This window comes from Trichoplusia ni, chromosome 11 (assembly GCF_003590095.1).
Source record: "Trichoplusia ni isolate ovarian cell line Hi5 chromosome 11, tn1, whole genome shotgun sequence".
Taxonomy (NCBI): domain Eukaryota; kingdom Metazoa; phylum Arthropoda; class Insecta; order Lepidoptera; family Noctuidae; genus Trichoplusia; species Trichoplusia ni.
The window spans coordinates 8,062,567-8,089,710 of NC_039488.1; the positions used below are offsets into that span (position 1 = coordinate 8,062,567).

The 27,144-nt window shown below is 36.7% G+C and overlaps 2 protein-coding genes across 2 annotated transcripts in view; both read right to left on the reverse strand.

Moving 5' to 3' along the window:
* Positions 1 to 27,144, reverse strand: part of LOC113498986 (GTPase-activating protein CdGAPr) — a 157,996-nt gene that overhangs the window by 67,915 nt on the left and 62,937 nt on the right. The window lies entirely within an intron of this gene.
* On the reverse strand, positions 21,510 to 23,273 carry LOC113498798. The gene has a single exon (XM_026878943.1). It carries the CDS (start codon positions 23,271 to 23,273, stop codon positions 21,510 to 21,512), a length of 1,764 nt encoding a protein of 587 aa, XP_026734744.1.

Below are 27,144 nucleotides of genomic sequence, written 5' to 3' on the forward strand. Positions count from 1 at the left end.
ATATGAATAATATAGATACTTTTGTAAACTATTTAAAATCTACTGTCCAAGGTGTGAAAATAAGTACTGTAGAAGAATATGAAGTGGAAGAAAAGGACTGGCTTCTCCCTACAAATTTGAACACATTTCGTGGAACACTACAAGTCAAACAAGTTGTTTGGACTAAAGAAACTGAAAATCGTATAGTTTTACGTCGTCCTTCTTGTATAGAAGATGAATTTATTAAATATGTTGTTAAATGCCCACATGGCAAACATCTAGACTTCCACAATTTATCAACAGAGATTAAGTCTAAACCTCAGCCTTTTAGTAATAAAAAATCCATCACTAAATCAACAATAGACAGAAATAAATTGCGACCAGTAAAGTTAGCTGACAAATTAATTTTGTTTCCACGACCATCATTTTCAACGTACTGTACACCATCGAAGGCACTACAAATCTCAGAAAATGCGGTTTCCAGATCATCCCCTTCGACAAAATTATCCGAAAATTTGTTATTCAACTATGAAGATTTAAACCAAAGCACTCCTTCCTGTTCATTTCTAGAAAATATTGATACGAATATTTTAGTTGATTTAGAGGGGTCAAGTCAACTCGTAAATAAAGAGGATACCGTAAAAGCACCTGAGAGTGTTACAAATCCCACCATGGAAGACAGTGATACTGATGAAGAAATATTTACTACAAAGTCTAAAATTAAGTATAAAGAAGAAAAAAATCAGCCTCGTGAACAAATTTCTAATACTCAACGAAGATTTAATTATATATTTGGTGGCAGTGATACTGATGACGACTTATTTTAATGTGGTCTGACTTGTTTTAATTAATTACAGTGTTAATTGTTGTATTTAACTAATAATAATATACATATAAGTGCTGTGATTAGCTATGAATACATAGTCTCTTTTGACTTAAAACTATAATTATGATGCTATTTTACAAATGCGGAGTACGAAGATGGCAATTCAAGTTATGTTGTGATTAATGTTTAACTTAAAGGCTGATTTACATAAAAAACAAAATAATTTTACTAGCAGATTTAATGTATGCTTAACTTTACTAAATATTTGACTAGATGTAGAGTATTTGCTTATTAGCAGTAGCGTTAAGATTGTTTACTAGATGTTGATTGTTGATGTTAGATATAAACGATCTGTAATCTGTGATTTGTACTGAAAACAAAGTTTTTTTTTAAGGTAAATAATAATTAAAGCTGTGATTATTGTAGTGTGGTTATGTTTAATGTTAAACTGAAAAGACTGATTAATTAGGTATTTAGACTTACAGTTATTTTTATTGTTATTATTGTAAAACAATTAGCTGGATCGTCCACAGTAATAAATGTGTATTTTGCAATTTTATCCCTTAAGAGATTTTTTATTTATCTTTGTGCTTCATTTTAATAAAGACATTGGTAATACAAATGTATATTCTTTATTAAAACTCTAAGAACCTATAGTAAAATAATTAAAAAGAAAAAGTAGAAATTATATATTAATTATATATTATATAATAAAATAGGTATAATTTATTTTTAAATCAATTCTCGTTGGATGTATTCTTCTTTCATGAGACCAGACAGTTCAGGTCTTCAGTTCGTTCACCCTTGTAAAAATATATAGGCACCTATACTAACTATGTTTCAAAGATAGATAGATTATCATATCGCTGGATATGTTATCATTTCGGTGGATAAATTTATCATATCGGTGGATAACCTTTTCATATCGGTGTACATAAAAAAAAATCGGTGCCGGCTTATCATATCGGTGGAAACCAGAATTCAAACTGATTTTTCTTCTAAGTTTTACATGATATGTTGATGATGTTAAATTTGGGAATATATACTATCCTAAAGATTACATAAAACCTAAAAAATAAGCAAAATATACATAAACAAAAAAAAGCACCGATATGATAAAAAAAATGGCATTTGTTGAAATTCACCCTAATGCATGTGAATGATTATATATAAGAATGTTTTTGTTATTAAACCGGTCACATAAGGCCTTCCACGCATACTCATAACTATATTAGCAGTAAACTCTATCGAACGTATGACTGCACTAGCACTACCTGATCAAGAATTTCTTAAATAATCGAATTTGTTAATTGGTGCAATGGAATTATTAATATTTATAAGAGAGTCAAAGGTATCTCTGAACTCGAGCCACTTGTTATAATTGCCATCAAAAGTGGGCAAATTTATTGTTGGTAATTTAACTGAATTTGAATTATTGTTACAACAACTTGACTTAACAGACTCAGTGTCACTCTTGTTGGGAGTGGAGTCTATAATTTCTTGGGCAAGAGCTATTTGTCGGCAAAATTCACTTTCAGTGTTATTTCTTTCAGACATTTGTTCTGTAAAATTAGATGACAATTCCTTTATTTCCATTTGCACAGCATCAAACTTTGACATTAATTCTTGAATTTGAGATAATCTTAAAGTGATCTCCCTAATGTCAAGACACGAAGCTGGTTTGTCACCTTGATAGTTTATACCAGCACGTTTACGAATAAGTGACCTTAAAACATCAGAATTATTTGACTCTTCTATGTTCATAAATGGAATAGGGCTCTTAGCCTCCGATTCAATATCCGACATATTATTTTAATGAACAATAAGTATAAAAAATGAATGATGAATGATGATGATGTAGCCTACTCAATCACACATTTATAAACAATACATATATAATTTACTATATTTATATCTACACGTAACAAATTCATTTTTTAATTCATATTTATTTACAATATATTATACACAAAAAACCTTATTACCTATATACATATATTTACAATAATAACAAAATATCACTACACATAAAACTACTTATGATCTAATACGACGACATACACATTGCGACAAGGCGCATTGGAAACGCGTTGCATCTCCGGTTAGAACCGGATCGGTCTTACGTCGGTCGCGCGCGCAGCTACTCACCGCGCCGCGCCAGTCGGCCACTACTCTCGCTCACGAAGCCTGTGTCGCCCGCTAACCGAATGCTGTACGGCTACCGCGCACATCAGCGTGTTATTGTTATTGTATCGTCATCGCTATCGCTCGCCTATCCACCTTTCTCCTTCAAGCACTCCTTCTATTCTATAGCTCTGCTTGTGCTATAAGACTGTGTGTATGTGAACTATATGTGGTTGAATAATATACATATTGCGTGTCGTGAAGTTGTTGGAACTTTTATTTATCCGGACTCGCTTGACGAACACCACATCACCCATCCACACCACAATGAAATATGTAAAAAACTCAATAAATTTACCTATGTTCTCTATAAATTATCAAAAGTTGTAAACCTAGAATCTGTACTAACAGCCTATCATGGCTATGTTGCATCAACACTCAGATATGGCATAATATATTGGGGTAATTCTGTAGATAGAGAACTCGTCTTTAGAGCCCAAAAAAGATGTATCAGGGCTATGTGTGGTGCTAAATAGCACAGACAGTTACCAACCGTTCTTCCTACGTCAAAAAATTCTAACCTTACCATCGTTGTATACACCGTGATTTTGTAGTCGTCTTACAAAAGCAGCCCAGTTCATGTATTCAATGACTAGAACACGTTCATGATAAAAAAAATAGGTATTTATGAGATTTCAATAAATTTAAAATGAAATTTTTATGCAATATTATGATGCAATTCGTAGTTTTTTAGAAACACAGCTCTGTTGCGAGCGCGGTCCGAGCCTTGTAACAATGGTGAGGGGCGCGGGCGGCGGCGTTTTGATCATTTTTAAGAATATATTTCAGGTTTCTCTTGTTTAATTTTTCTTTGTACGTATTATCTTAGTTGATGATAAAAAAATAATAATCGCGCCTAGGGGTATTTTACGTCGGATACATGAACTGGGCTGCTTTTGTAAGACGACTAAAAAATCACCGTGTATATACGAAACAAATGTATTTGTTAAATCTAATATAAGGCTTTACAAAATCGCAACTAAAAGTTACTACAGAAAATTGCGGGATAAAAATAAATCAGAACTCGAAGTGACCTACGGCAAAACAGCACTAATGAATTAAAGTACACACGGCAAAATTAACAGGGCACACTAACATGCATATCGGTGTGTTAGTGTGGAAGTGGATATTATGTTTGTTTTATGTGAGAGATGTCATTGTTAGTGAGTTTACAATTTGGGATACCTGTATCTTAATACCTAACTTCCTAACATGTTTATTCATATCACAAATAAATTAATATCAACTTGAACCTGGAAAATAACGGTAATTCTTGTCAGACTAAAATATTTCTCATGCACAAAACTTGTATAATTTGTAATTATAATTTTGTAAAACCTAGTCATTAAATATTGTTGATTTTAAGTTTAAATTTACTTTCATATGTTTTATATTGAATAATGATCTTAATATTAGGTCAATTACAAAAATAAGAATACAACACTATAAAATAATGTTTTTAAAGATACAAAAAGTTGTCGCTGACGGGGACCCAATAACATTGTTGATTTATTTTACAATTTGTTTATTTTATCTTCCATAATATTTTATATCCAACATTGTTCTTATTATCAGGTAAATTACAAAAATAAGAATACGACACTATAAAAATATATTTTAATAATTCAAAATATCGATGCTGGGCAGTGACACTTGATCCTAAGACGTTTACATAACCTGGCCATCCCTTTTCTACCTAAGCCACGGGCTTTGCGTACAATATTTTTAAATTTGTGCTTTATGTTCTCCCCATCATTAAAGCGAAAAGAATTGCAAGTGTGTGCGTGGACAACGAGTTATTGTGAAATGAACACTGATAAATAGACGGTGTGATACACTCGTTTCTTTTATGCACACCGACATGCATGTTAGTGTGCCCTGCGCAGCAGATAATTTTGCCGTGTGTACATTCGTTGTGGCCATCAAAATATTTAATAAACTACCTGAACAAATAAAAACGCTAAACCTGGACAATTTCAAAAAATCCGACTAGTTTCGACTCGCGATCCCGCCGCGTCTGCTCATGATTAAGGACTCCGGTTGGGTCCGAAACTAGTCGGGCACCCCCGATAAATACGCGTGAGTAAACCGTTATATCATTTAATAATGAATCAGTCTCACGATAGTTATTATAAAAACAAGAGAACCTGGTCAAAACTTTAGTCCAACTGAGTTACGTTGTGTCTTATCCACTAGCAGAAGGTGAGATATTGTCTTGCGCCAGGGTGCAAAAACTGAATGCGTCTTTGAATCAACCGAGAGCAGTTATCTGCAAGCTACCAAGCAAAATTAAGCGCGATAATCTGCTAGGGGCAGTCTCCTTATACAACAGATTGAACCCCAACAATAAATTGAATGCCAAGTTACTCGGTTACGGAGACAAACAATCTCCAGTTTATGTAAGTGAACACCTCACTTTAGCAAATAATAATAATAATAAATTTCTTTATTCAAGTAACCATGACTCAGTAATGTAAGTATTACTTAAAATTATTGTTAGTAACATTTCATAATTTAATTTAACTTATAATTTATTGATTCGAATAACTCACACGGGTCACCGCTGCTTCATCCCATGCGAGAGGGCACAACAATGATTTACGTATGAGCAATTCAGACGCCCAGCAATCATAGTCGGACACTGGTGGAGCTGGCCCGCACCCTACGCACCAGAGAGGCACACCTCTTTCGCATGGTCGCATAAAAACAATCTACGTGTGCGTCAGCAAACAGATGTCAGACGAATCAGACGTCCCTGATGCGCTTCAGAAGCGAGGCAGCCCCACCAGTATCCTAAACGCGTTATAGTATTAAACGCGGAAAGCGCTGTACGACTTTTGAGTATATCTGGCCTAAAGGCTGCACGTGTAGAAAGAAGTACAGGAAGCTCGAAAGACTGTGATCTTTACCTGAAGGGAACAACGTGCAAACCTACGGGCCAGCATGTTCGCTCGAATCGACAATGCTCTCCGCTCCCGTTCAATGTCGTCATCGTCGTGGAGGCTGGGGGTCAATAAGTGACCCAGATATTTAAACTTATACACTCTTTTTAATGGTATCCCATTGAGTACAACAGGTGGTATAGCACTAGTGTTTTTACCCCCAGCCTCGAAAACCATGATTTCCGACTTTTTACAATTATACATCAGGTCATGTTGTTCTGCGTATCCTTCACAATGGGCCACAAGTTTTCTCAACCCACAGACCGACGCACTCAGCAGCACCATATCTTCTGCGTAACTAATATTATTGACGCAGACACCATCTACATGGCAACCGACTCTGGTACTGCTAAGTTCCTCAATCAGATCATTAACATAAAGGTTGAAGAGCGTAGGTGAACTTAACCCCGGGGCATCGAACCCTCGCCGGGGCAGCGTGAGACCTGGCGCAGACAAGCCCGCCTCGTCGCATTCCGAAATTGGGAACTAAGGCTCGCCAATCCGACGGCGGGGCGGGCTACGGTGGAGGCAATCCGCCCACATCTCCAACAGTGGGTGGAGAGGCGGTACGGTGTTTTGACGTACCGCCTCACGCAGATGCTGACCGGACACGGTGCCTTCGGGCACTACCTGTTTCGGGTGGCCACACTGTGGTGGCCCGAAACCACAGTATGTCATTAGTGCGGTGACGCGGATGACACCGCATGTCACACACTGGCCGCGTGTCCGGTCTTTGCGGAGCCTCGCGCCGAACTTGTGTCTGCGCTGGGTGGAGTGGACGTCGCCGAGTTGTCGGCTGTCATCGCTGCAGCGATCGGCAGCCGGGCGGCGTGGGATGCATTGGCCTCCTTCTGTGAAACAGTGATGTCACAGAAGGAGGCGGCGGAGCGGGTTCGGAATCTGACCCCAGCGCGCCCGCCATACGCCGACGTCGAGTGGGGCGGCGCAGAGCCGCGCATGAGCGCACTCTCCCGCCCTAACTAGGGTTCTGGGCGACGGCACGGGGTCGTCTGTCGTCCGAGTATATTACCCACGGCGGGGGGCCACATTCGGTGCTATGGATGCGGTCCCAGTATGAGGCGAGGAGGCCGACGCTCTTTACACGTCGGCCTCCTCACAACACAAGAAAGTGACCTACCGGCCCACATTACTGGCCGGTGGAAGCCCGCGGTCGGTGTATGAAGGATTGCAACGCATTGCCATACCCTGCCTCACCCCACACTCCAACTTATATGGTTCAGACAGCTCTCCATTCCAGCGTACATTGTTGATCTGGCTTCTATACCAATATTTAAAGATGTAAAGAAGTTCTTTTGGTAGTTTAGTGTTTTTTTGCCACAATTTATTGTAGGAAACCAGATCAAATGCCTTTGAAAGGTCCAAAAAGCAGGCGTAAACGGGCGTTCCCCTCTGTGTGTAATACGTGACAGTATGCTGTCGACGGAGACTGCAGTGCTGGGTGCACTGCAGTCTTCGTCGACAGCCCAGAACGAAATCCGAACTGGTTGTCGTGAAGGCTGATGACATACTCTAACTGAGTGTTAAGCACACTGTCAAACACCTTTGACATTACCGTGGCGAGTGAAATTGGCCTATAATTGCTGCTGTCTGCGAGGTCCCCAGTTTTGTTTTTAACAATGGGCACAAACAACAACTGCACGCATCATCTCGTCTGGCATGTAACTATGACTAACACAGAAGCTGTACAACATGGCAAGAACCCTCGGTAGATGTGGACCTGCATATTGAAGATGTTCAATGCTCAACCCATCGTGGCCAGGGGACTTACCTCGCGTCATAGATTTTATAATTTTAGTTAATTCGGCAGCGTGAAATTTAACCTGTAATTCCACTCTGGGTTGAGCATCCAACACCATACGTGACGCCCCTAGTGGCGATTTTACAAAAACCGTTCTTTAAAAAGGTTGGCAATTTCTTTTGAATCACTCACGCCGTCGACGCTCACAGGCACACCTGCTTTACTCTGCAACCTGTTTGTCTGCTTCCAAAATCCTTTAAAGTCATGTTTAGCATGACATGACGCCAAGACATCCATTTTCAGTTGATCTTTATGATCCTGACACCATTTGACACGTGACTTAAAGATTTTTCTACTTTCGCGCATTTCATTATAAAAATTCCCAGACATGGGCTTTCTATTCAGAAATTGCTCCCGAGCGTGCCTGTGAGCGTCGGTAACATGGGTATTCCATCCTACAATTTTTCTAGAAGGTCTGTTGCTATCAGCCCTTCCCACTACTGCTGCCTCGCTTAAGGCGTCTACAATTTGTAAATAAAAGTTATCGATTACATTCCTGTGACTAGGGTTGTTACAAACATAATCACAACACTTACTTAATTCTTGAGAGAAGTCAATTAATAGTAATTTCTCATGACATTCTTTTCGATAGATATTTATTTGACTAAAATTTCTATCCCCCCACAGAATTCTATTCGAGATTACACTACTCACAGTTTTCTTTGGTAAGATTGTATTAAAACAACATTCGATGACTAGGGGAAAGTGATCAGACCATAAAACGTCATGTAGCACATACACGTTCCCTACTGATTTCAGGGCTGCTTCCGTTACTAAACAGTGGTCAAGCCACCTTTTAGACCCGTAGACCTCACTTAGAAACGTATACGTGCTCGATCCCATTCCTAACATTTCTATGTCAACACATTTCCAATTTTGTTCGTTACAATACTGAGACATTTCATCAAAAAATTGTTCAGACGGATGAGCATTAAAGTCTCCTAGGATGTAAACGTTTTTTACACTACAGTTATCAACTATTGCACTCATCGAGCTCAAAATATCCGTGAACTCCGTTAAATTTGCCGCTGAGTCTGTGGGCATGTAAACACTAAAAACTAGAAAACACCTTTCCTGTAGCATCATTTTTATCGCACACAACCGAGGGTTATCGCACTCAATAGTTACAACATTATCAAAAATACTACGCCGCCACAAGAGAGCAACACTACCGTACGGTCGACCGCGTAATATTCCCCCTGACGTGTTCACCGCAGATACACCAGTGTAGCTGAACTCATCACTGATGGTGTTAAGAAAAGAGATTTCGTCTGGCAATAACCACGTTTCCTGCAGTGCAATCAAATCGTATTGATTACATAAATCCCGAATACTCTGTACCGAGCGCTTCACATTCTTACAATTAAATGTGACTAATTTGTAAATATTGTTACTCAACATTGTGTCTATCTTTTATGCCAATACTTACAATACGTTTTGGTTTGTAGTTGACAAAACGCCGAAATATTATTCCTTGGGGCCATAAGGTATGTTCTAAAAACATCTGCAGCTTACTATGTGGCACAAAAAACTTGTATGCATTATGCTCACATTGCCGTTTGATATTTATCTTTTCAAGATTCACCTTTTCACCGGTTTTCTTTTGCAAGTAGGTCGCGATGTTCGATTCAAACGTGTCCCTATGGATTTTTGTGATAAACACGGGTGTTTTTCTGTCAGCCGGTCTGAATTTATCTGCAGACTCGATTATAACGCTACCCATGCTTCCTTTAAGTCTGTCCTTTACCTTAGACTTTTTATTTTGCACCAATATAAAACCATCATTCGATTTCATAGATGCAACGCTTGCATATTGATCTCGCTGCAAGGATGACTGTACTTGAGTCACCTCTTCACTCAGCTGTTCGCTCGGTCCGTGAGCAGTGGTAATAGATAACGGTAACAATGACGCATCGGTCGAGCATTCGTCGCTAAGCGCGTGACATTGCAATGATACGTTTTGCAGTTGCCGCTTAAGATCCATCCCAACTGGGTTTGTTGGGCAATGGCCAACATGCCTTCTGATCGACAGACACCGTCCATAAGGATATTGGAATAGACATCTGCCCCAAATAAGATATCAATAGGCCTACTCTTGTAGAATTCGGGATCTGCTAACGTTATTTGGTTAAGAGTAGGCCATTCTGGCTTAAGTATTTGACCCAGATCGATGCGACGCAAATGATTCATGCAAAATGGAATTGTGTTCTTTATTGCATTCCTTGCATCTTATTTCAGAAAAGCATTTTTTGCCTGCGTTTTTACGTTCATTAGGTTGCAATTCAATTAGTTTTTGAAAAACATGAATTCGATGATTGTTGGAGTTGCAAATAGGGCATTGCTTGCGATAGTTAATTTTGCGTTTGGACTTTGATGATTGTGAAACTTGGTTTGTTGAGTAATTCGTTTTAAAATTGTTATAATTTCGATTAAAATTGATACTCTTTGAAGATGATGGTTTGTGAATAGATTAAGATTGAGATGATTTCTGCGTGGTATTTTCAAGTTTCTTACGAGAACCTTCTAGGGTCATAAACTTAGTTTAGTTAAGGAAATCTTCCAAGACGGGCAATTCTCGCGGGGATTTTAGGGATTGTAGATAATCCGCGTACGTTTCTGAATCCAATTTTTGCGATAGTATACAAACTAGGAAAGGGTCCCATGAAGACACATCGATTCCCAGATTCTTGATAGCATTCACGCTCTCGTAAGTGGTGTCGTGAATGCGTTTTATATGATTTGATGATTGTTGTAGGTTTGTAGGGATATTCAAAATATTATTAAGGTAAGAAGTAAAGATCAGTCGTTTATTATTATATCGATGATTGAGGATATTCCAGCATACAAGATAATTGTCGGAGCTTATTTGTAGGTGTTGGATCAATTTTTCGGGCTCACCTTTGACTTTACTTTTTAGAAACTGCATCTTTTGTGCATTCGACAGAGAAGGGTTGTTGTGCACAGTTTCGGTAAAAAGATCTTTGAACAAAATCCATTTATTGTAGTTTCCCTCAAAGGTGGCTATATTTTCCGGACCACATTTTCTTGTCATGTCTTTTTTAATTTTGTTGTAATAACTCTCATAATGAGTAAATTGCTCTTCGTACTCGGGGTTTGATCCACCATACTCATTATCCAGCTCCCAATGAAGCGAGTCTATAGCCGTCCAGCGAGATTGTATCATCTTCAGGAGGTCTTCAAACTCCCACTTTTCCGTGACAAGGTCGAGATTGATATTGGAAGTTGTTCTTACGAAAGCTTTAAAGTTAGCCTGCTTTTTGAAGAGACCTTCGGCTTTACTTTCTTCAAGAGCAGGAGATTTAGAAGCAGCATGAGATGCAAGGCTCGAGGTTTGAGGTTCCGCAGTAGGTTGGAATGTAGGAGGTTTTAATTCAGGGGTTTGCGGTCTGTTTGCGCTAGGGTTATAGTTTTGAATAGTAGTTTTAATGGTATTATATTTTTCGGTCATTTTATCGTATTGATTAGTACTGAAATAAGAATGAGATTTATCGCCAAAAGATAGCAATGTCATGTGATTATTATGGAACTCTGTAAAGTATTGTTCCAAGGTAGCTAATCGACGACGTAAGTAGTCTGGGGTCTTGCGCTCTGCACCATTCTTCTTGAAATTAGTAAAGAGCCCATTTATGGCTTCGATTAGTTGATGTTGAGTTGACAAAATGTCATCTATTTGCGCCATTATAAGGATAAAAGTGAGACCTTACTTGAAATGAAGGCTTCTTTGAAGATCAACTGTCCTTGCGGGATGGCTGCAAGAACAAACCTGGAGTAACAGCGCGATGAGGTGACGCGATGCGACCAGGAGCAAACAGGATCAACAGGATGACGAGATTCACTCAGTTCGGTTTGCCAAGGTCTGGTAAAGTTCTAGGCGAGACACTTACACGGTACAGCTTGTAGATATACACGTAATGGTCCCGATTCGATATCTCGAAGGACCAATGTTCGGGGTTGGGGTGAGATTAAGATAGACTAAGATTGAAGATTATAAAAATGACTATATTTAATACAATTTCAATACAACTGAGATAGTAATTAACTAATGAGGTGAAAGAGACGAGATAGAGTCGCGTCCGGTATCCGAAAGCCTACTGACTTATTTTACTTTACTTAGTTTAAACATAAAATATTTAATGCATACAGCGCGGTATTGCAATTCCGCTGACGCGATATACAGGGTGTAATGAACACCGTACCACCAAAGTCGCATAATGACTTTAAAATAACGTGTTAATTAATATTAAAGAAGTCGCTACCGTCGGAGATTAATATTTATAGATTTAGTCATTTTTGAGCACGCAATGAATTGGTTACCGCGCGATCCTTACACTCAGCGTACGTACTTACACGAACTGTAATGTGGTAGGAGGGCGACACTCGGCGACACGATCGAAACATTCGAAACGCGCGCGCATTTTATAAAAATGTTGTGATGTAACGAAAAACAATCACAAAAAAAAATACCAATCAATTTACACTATTCTGACTTCAATCTGTGTCTTGTGTATTATTAAATCAAACCTACTCTTACCTTAATCTCGCTCACTTCTAACCAGATAAGGTTCGAAATGTCCGCCATCTACGTGCACACAAATTTTGGCGCGGCGAAAAATCTGCTGCTGAACCCGGAGCAAAAAGTACCGCGTCCAGTAAATGTTCATCGCGAGACTTGCATTGCCACGTGCTTCGCCATAACACATTAGCATGTTGCCATTCTCCCGGGCGGTAAAATAACCTATCGAGCTACTAGGATCGTAATTTAAATAATACACACACAACACACGCACTTATATCACTTAACACAATAAAATTGTCTGCCTACACGATAATTAGTCCGCGAATTACCCGATTGCACATGCACATTCGATTAGCGTAAGGAACAAACTGAGTAAAAATAGGTACTATTTTGAAAAAAGCCGAACTTTCGGTTTTACCTTTGAGTAGTGTTGGACCTAGGTACCTATGATTCTTTATCGATAAATTACATGAGGTCGAAGTGAATATCGTAAAATTATTCTTGACAATAAAGTACTTAACTTAAACCTTTAAAATTGATTAATCACAAAATGTACTTTTCTGTAAGAACATAATTGTTTTATGTGACTGGAATAATTATTCAGCAGTTCGTAGAAAAAAAAATGATAAAAATTTTTAGGCAGGAATTTCATTAGTAGATGATGGATATTAGTAACAAAACAGAGTTTAATTTTAGAAAAAATAAATTATTGTTTATAACAACATGTTTTAGAACTACAGAATTCTAAACAATAACAAACTGTTAATAATAAAAGGTTTTAATAAATTTCGTAGTACGATAAGTTGATAAACGCTGAGAAAGTGATTTTTTATTTTATAACATGGAACCCGTGTAACAAAAATCGATGTACTACATATTTTATCCAGTGTCACAGGTACGTCACTCGCCGATACCGCTGTAGGTGTTTGTCGGCGCGCTGGCGGTGTCGACAAAGGCGGCTAGCGGTGCCTACAAAGCGTGCGGCTTTTTTTAAAGGAATAGTAGGCAGGATTACGAATAATGAGTGCGAGTGCGCGCGCAATAGTTGCGCTATCTCTTACGGTTGTATTGGTTCGGTTTTGACGTCACTTTCGGTTAGATTTGCGAGAGAGCGATGACCGACGAGTACCTTTACGAATCAGCTGATCGGGAGCAGTTTTTAGTGTTTCATTTACATTGCCTTTTTTCGTGAAAACGGCTTAATAATTACTTTCGTTATGAAAATATTATTGAAATACGTAGGAAAAATGATTTTATGACACATAAAATTAAAAAAACGCGAAAAAAAAATGCAATTTTCATGAAAAGACCGATGAAAAATTCCAACGCAGGGGGGTCTGGAATCATGTCTAGAACTCCAGGTCCCCATAACCGACACGATGTCCCTTACACCCTGTATTGTTGTTCGGTGATTGACCCGAACATTAGCTTACGATAGTATTAATTGGGTTAATTTAGTAATAAATAGTATACATAGCGAATGGTTAATAGATACGGGTGCGTCGATATCAGCCGTAAAAAATATTTTTTTAAAAAATAACGCTTTGAACTGTAAGATAGTTAAGGACGAGTTAGTGATTAATGGTGTAGGAGGTAGTTTACGAGCTAAAGGTTATGTACATTTAAAGTGGAACACAGACAGTGTTCATTCATCGAGGAAGGCTTAAGGCTATAAACCATCACGCTGCGACTAATAGGAGCTAAGATATAATGGAAAATGTGATAAAAACCGGGCAGGTATATCTAAATCATAACTTATATCTTCTACCCACGGGGACGAAGTCGCGGGCAACAGCTAGTCAACTATACCTCCGCGTTATGAAGTAGTAAGGTATTCTCCTGTTAATAGAGCAGAAGACTGTGTAGTGATTAGGAAATAATTATGCAAAGGAGTTTTTTAGTTAGTGTGATGGCTAGGCCTAGGAATGGGATGATACCCATTAGAATTTTAAATACAACCTCTGAAGAAGTTATGTGTAGCATGTCGAATGTAGAAGTTTTCCCATTAAGTAATTTCGATTGTTGTAATTTTGTATAACCTGAAAAGGACGCTGAGCGTGTAAAGAAAATATTTTCTTTACTTAAACTTGACTATTTCAGAGGTTGTCAGTTGAGCAAATATGCGCGAAATATCCAGATATTTTCCATATTCTAGGAGATAAATTAGCTATCACGAATGTATATAAGCAGTCGATACGGTTAAAGATTATAACATTGATGTTTTTAAAAATAACAACGTCACATTAGATTTTGAATGTTTATTATTAAGTTTTGATTTAAAATTAACGTTAAAGGTACCTACCAGAATACAAACTCAAACATGTATTGACAACTTTGCACATAATTATAGTGTTAAGTGTGAAGGCAAAGTTTTTGAATTAGCCTTGTCGGACCATACAGCACAAGTATTAAAATGTCCTGTAGATAAATTAAATATTTTAAAATACTGGCGCGTAAAAAGACGAGATTACAGTAAAGATAACATGAATAAATTTAAGAATTGCTTAAAAAAAATAACTTTTTCTGACTTATACAAAATTAATGATCCAAATGCTGCATATGATAATTTTATTGAAACGTTTAAAATTTTCTATGACCTCTGTTTTCCTTTCAAATTGGTAACTGTTAAAGTTATTAAAAAATCCAATTGGGTCTCAAAAAGCATAAAATTATGCAGTAAAAAAAAACGTGATATGCTATGGCGTTTCAGGTTACAACCCAATTTGACAAACAAGACTAGACTTCTAAATTACTCGAAACGACTCAAAAAAATCATAAAACTAACAAGAAAAGCACAAAATAATTATAACATAAAAATGTCCACTAATAAACCAAAAACAACATGGAACATCATCAATAGCACAAAACCAAATCTGCCTAAGGAACCTATCGACAATATTAAAGTAGATGGTACAATGATTAGTCACCCTCAAGTTATAGCCAATACTTTTAATGATTACTTCGTAGATAAAATTCAACCCATTCCAGGGTCTGGATTCAATCCTACAGAGCTTATTTCTAGCCGTAGAGACTCAATATTTGTTGCACCCTGCACAGAAGCAGATATAAATAATATAATAAAATACTTAAAAAATACAAACAGCGTAGGTTATGATGAAATTGCTACAAGGGTCATAAAATATGTATCCGAATATATTAGTGCGCCTCTTTGTTTTATTATAAATTTATGAATTTGTTCAGGTATTTTTCCTGATGCTTTAAAAACTTCAATAATAAAACCATTGTATAAAAAAACTGTAAGGAACAAATTAATAACTACAGACCAATATCGCTTATCCCCGTGTTCTCTAAAATTTTCAAGAAATATATATATAAAGCTATATGCATATATTGAAAAGAAATGTATATTAAACAACGAACAGAAGGGTTTCAGGCAAAAAGGTCAATTAATCAGGCTATATATGAGTTTCTACACAGGGTAACTAATAATATGGATGCACGAGTGCCAGTCTGCTCTATCTTCTGTGACATGACGCAGGCATTTGACTGTGTTGATCATAAAGTTTTAATACAGAAATTGGAGGCCTACGGTAGAAGAGGCAACATTTCTGATCTAATTAAATCCTATCTCAGCAACATAAAACAGTACACGGAAGTTAAAAAAATAAATTTTAACAAAAAATCAGAAGAAAGCTACCTCTCAAAGGAACGGACGCCTCTCTTTGGTGTCCCCCAAGGCAGCGTTCTCGGGCCCTGACTATTCATTCTCTATATAAATGACCTACCTAGAACAGTTGACCACCCAATCACTCTCTTTGCCGACGATAGTACTGTTACTATAACATGCAATAATAAAGAAACTTATAATTATGACATAAATAAAACTTTGACATCAATAATATCATGGTTAGATCGCAACAACCTAAACATTCATTTAAATAAGACTAATATCATTCACTTTCAACAACGCACTAAAGTTAATGTTGTTTATGATAACACAGTAATTTGTGAGTCTGCATCAACAAAGTTCTTAGGAATCACAATAGACTCAAAACTGAACTGGCAGACACATATTGAGAAACTCTGTAAAAGATTAAGTTCTTTCGCATACGCACTATACAGACTATCCCCAGTGCTCAACTCAGATTCATTAATAACTGCCTATCATGGGATAGTGGCATCGCTACTACGCTACGGAATCATGTTTTGGGGAAACTCGTCACATAAGGACGTAGCGTTTAAGGCACAAAAGCGATGCATTCGAGCAATGTCTAATTTAAAAACAACAGATAGCTGTATGCCTTTCTTTAAAAGATTTAAAATACTAACTTTACCATGTCTGTATATTCTCGAAACCGCCATTTTTGTCAAATTAAATGCTGAGCTGTTTCCACGATTATCTGACACCGTAGTGCGTAACAGACGAGATAAGGACAGACTTTGCGTTCACACATCAAAAACAACTTTGATGCGAAAAAGCATTTTCTGTATGGCACCAATTATTTACAATAAAATACCTCAGGCATATAAAGATTTAAATATTAAGCTGTTTAAAATAAAATTGCGGGATTTATTAGCGGAAAAGTGTTACTACGACATTAATGATTTTCTAACTGACAAATTGTAACTGCCTACTCGTCTGTATTTTTATTGACTGTATTATTAACTGACATTGTATTATGACTACTCACACAGACATTACCTTTGTAAAATTAGTAAATTTATACGCATGAAAGGCCAAACATGACTGTTACCTACCCTAATATTATAAGATCTTGCATGCTTATGTATGTTTACTCATGTTTATAAATAAATGAATCTTATCTTATCTTATCGATGTCAGGAGCTATTTACTTTAGTCATTGTGATTTATCTCAATCTTATTATCAGTGTAGTTTAGATGAAGATAGTTGAAAGTATACGGCTTTTACTACAGATAAAGGTCAGTATCAAATGTGCAGGTTTCCTATGGGATTAAAAATAAGTCCAACTGCGTTTAGCAGGTTAATGACTGTTGCCATGTTTGGATTGAATTATGACAAATGTCTAGTATATTTAGATGACCTTATAGTGTTCGGAAGGAATTTGGAAGAGCATAATCGGAACCTTATGTCAAGTTTTTTCTCGACTAAGAGAAGTAAATCTTAAACTTAATCCAAAAAAGTGTGAATTTTTGAAAAAGCAAATACTTTATTTAGGGTACGTAATTTCATCAGAAGGTATTTCACCAGATCCAGAAAAGGTCGTAGTAATTAAAAATTATCCGCGTCCAACAAATAGTGAGGGAGTCAAGCGTTTTGTAGCGTTTGCAAATTTTTATAGGAAATTCATTCCTAACTTTGCTAGAATAGTTATTCCAATGACTAAGTTGTGTAAAAAGAATATGGTGTTTCAGTGGACGGAACAATGTGAGTAATCATTTTTATTATTAAAACAAGCATTGATGAATCCTCCAGTATTAGATTATCCAAATTTTTCTGATAAAAATACTTTTACATTGCAGACAGACTGTTCAGGTTTTGCTATAGGTAGTGTCTTGTGCAATGGGAATGAAAAACCTGTTGCATATGCTAGTAGATCTTTGAACAAGAGTGAATTAAACTATCCTTTAATAGAGAAAGAATTACTGGCTATAGTTTGGTCAGTTAAGTATTTTAGACCATATTTATATGGAAGAAAGTTAGTTTTAAAAACTGATCACAAACCACTTTTGTATTTGTTTAACATGACAGATCCTTCCAGTAGGTTGACTAAATTTTGATTGTGTTTAGAAGAATACGACTTTGAGGTCGAATATGTGAAAGGAAAGGAAAATGTATTAGCCGATGCTTTATCCAGAATAGTTAGTTCAAGTGAAGAGTTAAAGAGCATGCATGAAAAAACTATATCTGTAATGACCAGAGCACAGTGCAAACGGTTAAAAAACTCGGATATTCGTAAGAATATCCGAGTTGCGAGTCTGCGGTTAATAGGACTGATCACCCTAGGATCGTAGAAGTTCTTAAAAAACAAGGAAATTATATAGAAGTACTTCAGGTAGGTGTAGATAAGTGGGAGAAGTTGTTACGTAACAAGAAGAATGATTGTAAAATGATATTTGCAAAGTCGCGTAATTTAATGTATATGCCAGAAAACTCGAGTATTTATATAAACTATGAATCTTTATCGGCATCATCGCGAGACGAGTTGTCGAAAGGCATAGTCACATTTTGTGTGGAAAATGGAATAAAAGAAGTAGTTATTTTAAAAAAATTGTTATAACAAAGAGATGATAGAAAAATTGGCAAAATATTTTAAAGAGAATAGTAAATCGATATGTGGAGATTTTAAAGTTTGTGTAGTAACGGGTGTACGAAGAGTGGAAGATATAGATGAAAGAAAGATCATTATGAATGATTTTCATATTTTACCCACGAGTGGACATGCTGGAATACGTAGGATGGTGAACAATATAAAAAAAGTATTATTATTGGCCATCTATAGAAAAAGATATCGGAGAGTATGTGCGGAAATGTGATAAATGTCAGAAACAAAAGTATCAGAAAAATATTAGGGAACCAATGACCATAACAACCACAGCATCATCAGCTTTTGAAAAGATTTATTTAGCTGTAGTAGGACCTTTTGGTAGGGACGAATATGGGAATGTGTACATATTGACGTTGCAGTGTGAACTTACTAAGTTCGTTGAAGCCTATCCATTAAAAAACAAGTCGGCAAATGAAGTAGCAAGAGTTTTGGCAGAAAATTTTATTTTGAGATATGGAATACCAGAAGGCATTGCGACAGATAGGGGTTCTGAATTTATTTAAAAAGTTATGGTAGAATTGTGTAGTATCTTGGGAATCAGGAAAACAACATCAACAGCGTATCATCACGAAAGTATAGGATCATTAGAAAACGTTCATAAAACTTTAGGTGCATATTTGAGAATACAAACAAATAAACATACAACAACAATAACAGTACAACATCATGGAGTTCTTGGATTCCGTATTGGTGTTTTTCATATAATACAACAGTTAATACCGTAACCAAGTATACACCTTATGAATTAGTTTTCGGAAAGATATGCAGATTATCAAGTAATCTACAAGGAGCAAGTGTTAAACCATTGTATAATTTTGATAATTACCCTTTAGAATTTAAGTATCGATTACAAAGAGCTCAAGCTGATGCTAAGCAAAATTTAGTAGCTAGTAAAATATTGAGGAAAGAGTGTTATGATAGAAATATAAATCCAATAACTTATAAAGAAGGTGATTTGGTGTTAATTAAAAATGAAACGGGTACCTGTTGTGTTATTCTTTTTCTTTCTTTCTTTCTAATTGGTCCCACTACAAAATGCTAGTAAAAAGTTATATCCAGTTTGGTACAATAATAGTATATAAAAATGTTAAAAGAAAAAGAAAAATGGCGGCAGAGGATGAAAAAAATTAAAAATAAATGAGATGAATACAAATACATATTACTTAAGGACCGATGTAACCGAAAAATAAAAGAACTGCACCAGAAGTATTTACAAAACGTACAAAGTAATGTAGTTAAGAATCCAAAATATTTCTGGTCATACATAAAAAACAAACGCGATAACAAAAGCGTAGTATCAAGAAACATGAGGCTCAATGATAGAACTGCGACCGACGGCACGAGCATAGCAAATTTATTTGCGGAGAATTTTGCATCGGTATATAGCCCTATCTCTAATAGTGAATAGCAAATACCTATAAACCTAGCAATAGTAACAGCTTACATCAAGTTACCAAGTAACATTATCGGAATCTAGCATACAGAGCAAACTTAAGAACTTAAATGTTGCCAAGGGGCCGGGCTCTGATGGTATACCTCCATTGTTTATTAGGGAGTGTGCTAATGTCTTATCTTAGCCATTGCATATCATTTACAACCGATCCTTATCTGAAGGGCTTTTTCCGGAGATCTGGAAGGAGGCCATAGTAACACCAATTCCAAAATCGGGGGATAGGACTGATGTCTGTAATTACAGGCCTATCAGTATATTGCCCACTTTGTCAAAGGCTTTTGAATCGCTTTTGTGTCCCATATTGAATTGGCATATCAAAGGTTCTATTACGGAACATGAACATGGCTTCCTTAGAAACAGATCAACAGCTACAAATTTGACTAACTTTGTCGAACGAACTCTGGCTTACATGAGTAACGGTAACGAAGTTGACGCCATTTACAGCGATTTCAGCAAAGCTTTTGACGAAGTGGATCATAGTATCTTGCTACATAAGCTCAGAATCACCTTTGGTGTTCACAGGTCACTTCTGGAATGGTTCCAGTCATATATGTATAATAGGCCGTACAGCAAAAGTAGTAGTAAATGGGCATTCATCCAACACCTTTACACCTACATCTGGTGTACCACAGGGGTCCCATCTGGGCCCAATATTGTTTACAATGTTTATTGACGATATTTAATATTCCATACAAAATTCTCATTTTGGAATGTATGCTGACGATTTAAAATGTTATAGGGCTGTTATGATGAAGAACGATGGAAGCCACCTACACCAGGATATTAACAGAGTCTGTGTGTGGTTCGATAATAATAGCATGCAAGTCAATGTGAGTAAATATTATCATATTAAATTTTCTCGTTCAAATCATAAATTTAATTCTACGTACACAATGAGGAACCAAATTTTAAGTAAAGTATCTGAAGTAAGAGATCTAGGCATTATTATGGACTCTAAAATTAAATTTCAAACTCACACCGAAACATAATAAACAAAAGCAATCGAATATTAGCATTTTTAAACCGTAACACAAGAAAGTTTAATAATTTAACAGCACTGAAAATTCTGTTCTCCTCATTAGTTCGTAGTCATGTAGAATACTGCTCTATAGTCTGGTACCCAATACATAATATCCATATTCAACGTATCGAAAGAATTCAAATATTTTTTTTAAAAAAAGAAAGAAAAGTGTTTTATTGCGAACTTGAACGCATACATAACATAACACACTAAGAAAAAGATATAACAAAAAAAAAAACAGTGTAGGGTAAACCTGGCAATTGTGCCCCACCATCCGAAAAATTGAAATAAGAAACGGTGTTATTTAAAAACATGTTTATTAAAGTAATTAGTCTTAACCTCTGACTCAATAGGTATAACAAAAACAAAAAAAAACTTCTTAAAAGTAATGAAAATAGCTGAGATCAACGATTTCTTAAAGTCTAGGGTGGGGCACATTCCACGGATACATCAGTCATATGTGCCCCAATGAAGCCTCTCATTTTTTAGTCTTCTTTCCTTTTCCTTTCCCTTTATTTTGGTCACCGCACTTGTTGCATTTCTCTGGGAAGTTTGAGCAATCTTCATGCAACCAGCCGGAACACTGCAAACACTGGATCCAGTCACTTTTTTTCTTTGTATGGAAGTAAGATTCGAGACATTCTACACAAGTGTTTTCATTTTCATCAGAACATTCTTCACTTGATTCACTGAGCTGTAACTCTTCTTCACTTTCCGATGATGACGACACTTCTGCAACATTCTTCTTACGTTTTGCTGGTGCTACCAAGTGTTTCTTCTGCGACTTCTTTTTTTCTTCAAAAAGTTTACGAGTTGCTAAATGTGTTTCTGATGTCAAAATCTTAACGTTCTGTTTTCTTTTGCTGGTTTTATGACGTAAAACAGGCAAAGGACTCACTATTTGTAAGGTCTTAGTTGGTGTTTCTTTCTGTAAAACATCAGAAGCGTGTGCAATCTGATCACTCTGGTTTATTGAAGATGTTGAAGTACTCGGCAAAGAAAGGTCACTATTTTGAATATTGTCAGGACTGTTTCTAACTGCTGCATCAGAAACGCTGAAGAAATAGTCAGGAACAATGTTTGGATCATAGGGATATATCCCTGTTGCTTTAAACCCTGAAACACCGATTGCTGGAATTGCAGACTTGTACCAAGCCTCACCAATTAGTTTTGAAATGTGCTGTCGGTTTAAATGCCTTTCTTTGTTGTTTATAAACCAAGTGGTTACTGCTTTGGACAGGTAGCTTTTAAAAGGCTTGAAAAAACTTTTGTCTAAGGGTTGTAGAGCCTGAGTAGTGTGGCTAGGTAGACAAAGCAAGATTATTTCGTTTTCTTTAGCTAACTGTAGCATTTTATATGAATTCGAATGGGAGGAATGGCCATCAAGAATCAGGAGAACTTTCCCGTCTGACTTTCGTGGAATAAAATGATCGTTCATCCAGTTGTAGAATAGATCAGCGTTGATGTAAGATGATTTTTGATTCATAAAAACATCTGATCCTGGCGGCAAACCTTCAGAAAATTCAGGTTTTTTGTATTTACCTTTAAATATCAAAACGGGGGGAAGAAAAGTGCCCTCAGCATTGCAGCATGCAATTATAGAAATATGTTCACCTTTTTCAGCGCTGGTTACAGAATTAACACATTTTGCACCCTTGCTGGCTACTACGATTCCAGTTTTATTGTTAATTTGAATGCCACTTTCGTCCATGTTGAAAATTCTTTCAGGCTTACCAAGTAAATCATTTTCAGTCAACACTTTCAACAACATCTCAAAATAATTATTGACATCCTGTCGATTCATACCAGTAGCTCTCGCCAGGGACAGGCCTTCCGCTTTTCTTTTACTTAGCTCTGGATGCCTCTTCATGAACCCTTGGAACCAATCCCATCCAGCTTGTTTTTTCTCCTTATTGAATCGATGAGGTAATTCTAGTTTTTCAGCAAAGTCGTAAGCAATAGACTGCAGTCTTGATTGTTCTAGAGGAAATCCGATGGATTCGAGACGTTTGATGTGAGCTACAAGTTTCAATTCATTTTCATGCCCTAATTCCGAAGGTCTACCTATATTCTGCTTGCTATCCCAGCCTTTCAGGATGTGTCTACGTAAGGTTCTTGATGGTATTTCATATGTCCGGCTAGCTTCATTAACTCCCATTTTCTTGCTTATGACATATTCTATAGCTTTTTTCATATTTTCTTCTGTCCATTTTCTTGGATCTGAAGCTTTTTCCTTCCCCATTTCCTAAAATAAAATAACCGATCAGAAATACTAAAAAATAAAAATATAAAACTAATACAGACGTGGGGCACATTACCCGAAAGAAATCGGGGCGCATTAGCCAAAGTCCAGTATAACGTGCCCCACTTGATTCCAACAAAAAAGTTTAAGTAAAACGAAACGCAATTGTAGGTAAACAATAGTTCAAAGAGGTTAGCTTTAGAATAAAACTTTAAAAACTGAAAAAAACATAAAGCAAACACTTAAACTCAATGTTAAAACAGATACAAAACATTTTCAAACTATGACACATACCTTGTGACCACTTTTTCTTCATAAAAACAAATAAATAACAGCAACGAGTTGTTTACATCGACGCCATACTTCTGTAACTAACCCGCGCGGACCAAATTAGCGCCAAATTCAAAATGCATCTGTCAGTTCTGCGAGTGGGGCACATTATCGACTGGGGCACGTATGCCTGATTTACCCTATATAAAAATCAAACGGGTAGTATGCGTAACAATCTCGCAATACGGCCCTTGCTCAGCATAATGCTGCGACCTAATGCGAGAAAAAGTCACAGCGCTGATTTTCAGCGATAGCCGAAAAAGACTCTCGTATAAAGGAATACAATCAAAAACTATGAAGATTGACTTAATTATTTTGGGATGAAATCCTTACACTGGCGTCGAGATTTTGGGGGTCTTGTTTTCCTATTCAAGATATTTAATCAAGGCGTGGATTGTTCACAACTACTATCATAAATTAACATTAATACACCCCGGACATCAGCTAGACTGCATAATTATAAACCTTTTGCTCCTGATGGCCGCAAAACCAAGTACGGGAATAATGCCCCCCTCTCCTATGTTCTTAGAAGGTGTAACGACATCTTTCATAATTGTGACTTGGACATTTTTTCAAGCAGCATCTCTAAGTTTAAAAGAGCTGTGCTCACTAATATGTAATGTTTGCGCAATAATGCTAATTTTTATTATTTCTTTCTTCCTTTTTATTGTGTCGTTAGGTTGTTTCTAATTCAATGTTGTTCAATCTAATTCAATTAAACTTATCTAACTTTATTCAATTCTTTTGAATTCAATTTAATGTTATTTAATAATTATATTTTTTTCAATTTAATTTAATTATATAAGAATGATTGTAATCACAATGTTATCCATGTTTGTATTAATTATTATTGTATACCTAGTGGGATCCTTATTAAATGCTGTGCTTACCTTTAATTTAGATGCATGCAATGCTATTCTATTTGTAATGATGTACTATAAATGTCCTTGTGTGTATTTAGTTGGTTTGGTTAAAATCTACCTTGTAGGTTGAGCCAAATAAAACATCCAATTACATGCTGATATGGGCAGTCATAAGGCTATTTATCATTGTCATCGAACTTCAGTACAACTTTTACAGGTGTTTTCACAGCTTTCCAGTCTCCCGTGTTGAATCTTGACAATATTTCTGTTATGTATTTCTCCTGATCCAACATGAATGTACCTTTACCTCTAGTTATGTTTAAGCCAATACACTGTTGCGCTTTGCCTATATCCTTCATATTTAATTTCTTACATAAATTGCTTTTTAGCTGTGCAGTTAATATTTGCGATGAACTAAATACAATCAGGTCATCGACCCAAACAGCAATAAATATTCTTCTTTTGTCATTATAATTAACACAAGGATCAGTTTTTGATTTCTTGATTCCCATCTCCGCCAATATTTTGCTAAGCTTAGTATTCCATAGCCTGCTTGCCTGTCTGAGTCCATATATGGACTTAAGCAAACAGCATACCTGCTTTCCTTTAGCATAACTCTCTGGCTGTAACATATACAATATGTGTCTATGTTTCCTTGAAGAAAGGCAGATACAGCATCCATTTGATAGACCTGTAAATTATGCTGTGCCGCCAGTGCAAATAAATAACGTATAGAAGTGTACCTTACAACTGGAGAGTAAACTTCCTGGTAGTCTATGCCTCTCTTTTGTGCATAACTATTTTTATTTTGATATTTCCTTGTTGATCGGTTTTGGTCTTAAAAACCCATTTACATGGCAATGCCCTTTTTCCTGCTGGCAAGTCAACAAGTTTCCATGTTTCATTTTCCTTTAATGAATTGTATTATTCATCCATAGCTTTTCTCCATTCTTCAGCATCTGTTGAATTTAAAGCCTCCTCCACATTTTGTGGATCTGAAACATTCATATATAAGCACAATAATCCCTTTTCTTGTTGAACATTTTTATTGCGTGGTCTGAGGGTGATGTTGCTTAACTGTTGTTCTCGCACTGGCAACATACGTGGAGGATGGTAGCTATCATCATGGTCACCGGTATCAGTTTCATACTCTTCTGAGCTTGCATCTTCCATCACTGATTCACTTAACTGAGAGTTATGGGTGTGACCTTCCAACTTGGCTGACTCATTATCCGTAGGGTTCGCTGTAACATTCCTTAAGTTCATTAATATTTAAAAAAAAAATAACATCCCTACTCTTTATGACCTGATGAGTTGTTGGATTCATGACTCGGTTACCTTTAGTGCTTTCACAGTAGCCCACGAAGATCATCTGCATAACCCTTTTGTCCCATTTTAATTGTTTCTATTGTTACAATGCTTTAGTACATAGACCATCACCTTAGAACCAAATATTCTCAAGTGACTCAGTTTTGGTTCTTTTCCTGACCATAATTTGTATGGTGTAGTGTCTTCCAAAACTCTAGAAGGTGATGGATTTACTAAGTATGCAGCAGTGGCTATGGCTTCTGACCATATTGGTTTACTTAGGTATGCATAAAACATCTTGCATCTGGCCTTTTCTACCAATGTCCTATTCATTCGTTCAGCAAGACCATTTTGTTGTGGGGTGTACGGAGTTGAAGTCTGGTGAATGACGCCACATTTTATCAAATAACTTTCAAAAATGGAATTACAATACTCATAGTGGTTTCTTAGGTTTATGCGAATGTTTAACATAGAAATGAAACTACTTTTACGGATTTTATCGCGGTTTAATTTTAGATTTTAGTTCCCGACGTTTCGAAACCTTTGCAGGTATCATGGTCACGGGCAGACAGATAGCGTTCGTCTTGACAGTATATGTTGCTCGTCCTACCTTCATATTTCAATTAATTATTTATGGTCCAACCTACGCAGTATGAGCTCACTGTGTCTTGATGTCTTGCAGCGCTGCTCTTGGGTTTAGCCTTCAGTTTATTTATTATTGGGTCCCAAGTAGGTGATATCTTCCAGCCATCTTGTCTATTGAAATTAGGGTGTTTTTTAATCTCAATAGCCTCGCGAAACATCCTAGGTAGGAATTTGGATTCTTTAGCGAGGATCTGTGCTTGATCAAATCTAATGTAATGACTGGAACCTTCAGCATGTTCGGCGACTGCAGACTTCGTTGAGTGGCGGTGTTTGACGTCAGCTATGTGTTCTTTAACGCGGGTCCCTATACTTCGTTTGGTTTGACCGATGTAAGAGAGGCCGCAGTCACAATCTAGTTTGTATACTCCTGCATCTTGTAGAGGTATGTGACACTTGACGGATGGTAAGGACTGGCTAATTTTCTGGGCGGCTTGAAGTATGTTTTAATTGAAGCTAGCTTCAGGATGTAACCTATCTTGCCAGTGACTCCTCTGACATATGGTAGATTTTTTTGGACTTTCGATTTTGATACATGCTTCGAAAAACTGAATAAGCGCGAAAACACCAAATATTGTGTTCACTTTCAATGAAATATCTTATTTTTGCGTTCGTATGGTACACATTAGTAGCATTTTTCTTCCTTTTATGATTTTGCTTGTGCGTCTAAGTGCATCACTTATCCGTCGTTAACGTATTTTTGTTAAATTATTTTTTATTATGCTTCC

Coding starts and splice junctions, on each gene's coding strand:
- LOC113498798 (XM_026878943.1), bottom strand. CDS start 23,273: ATGGGGAAGGAAAAAGCTTCAGATCCAAGAAAATGGACAGAAGAAAAT.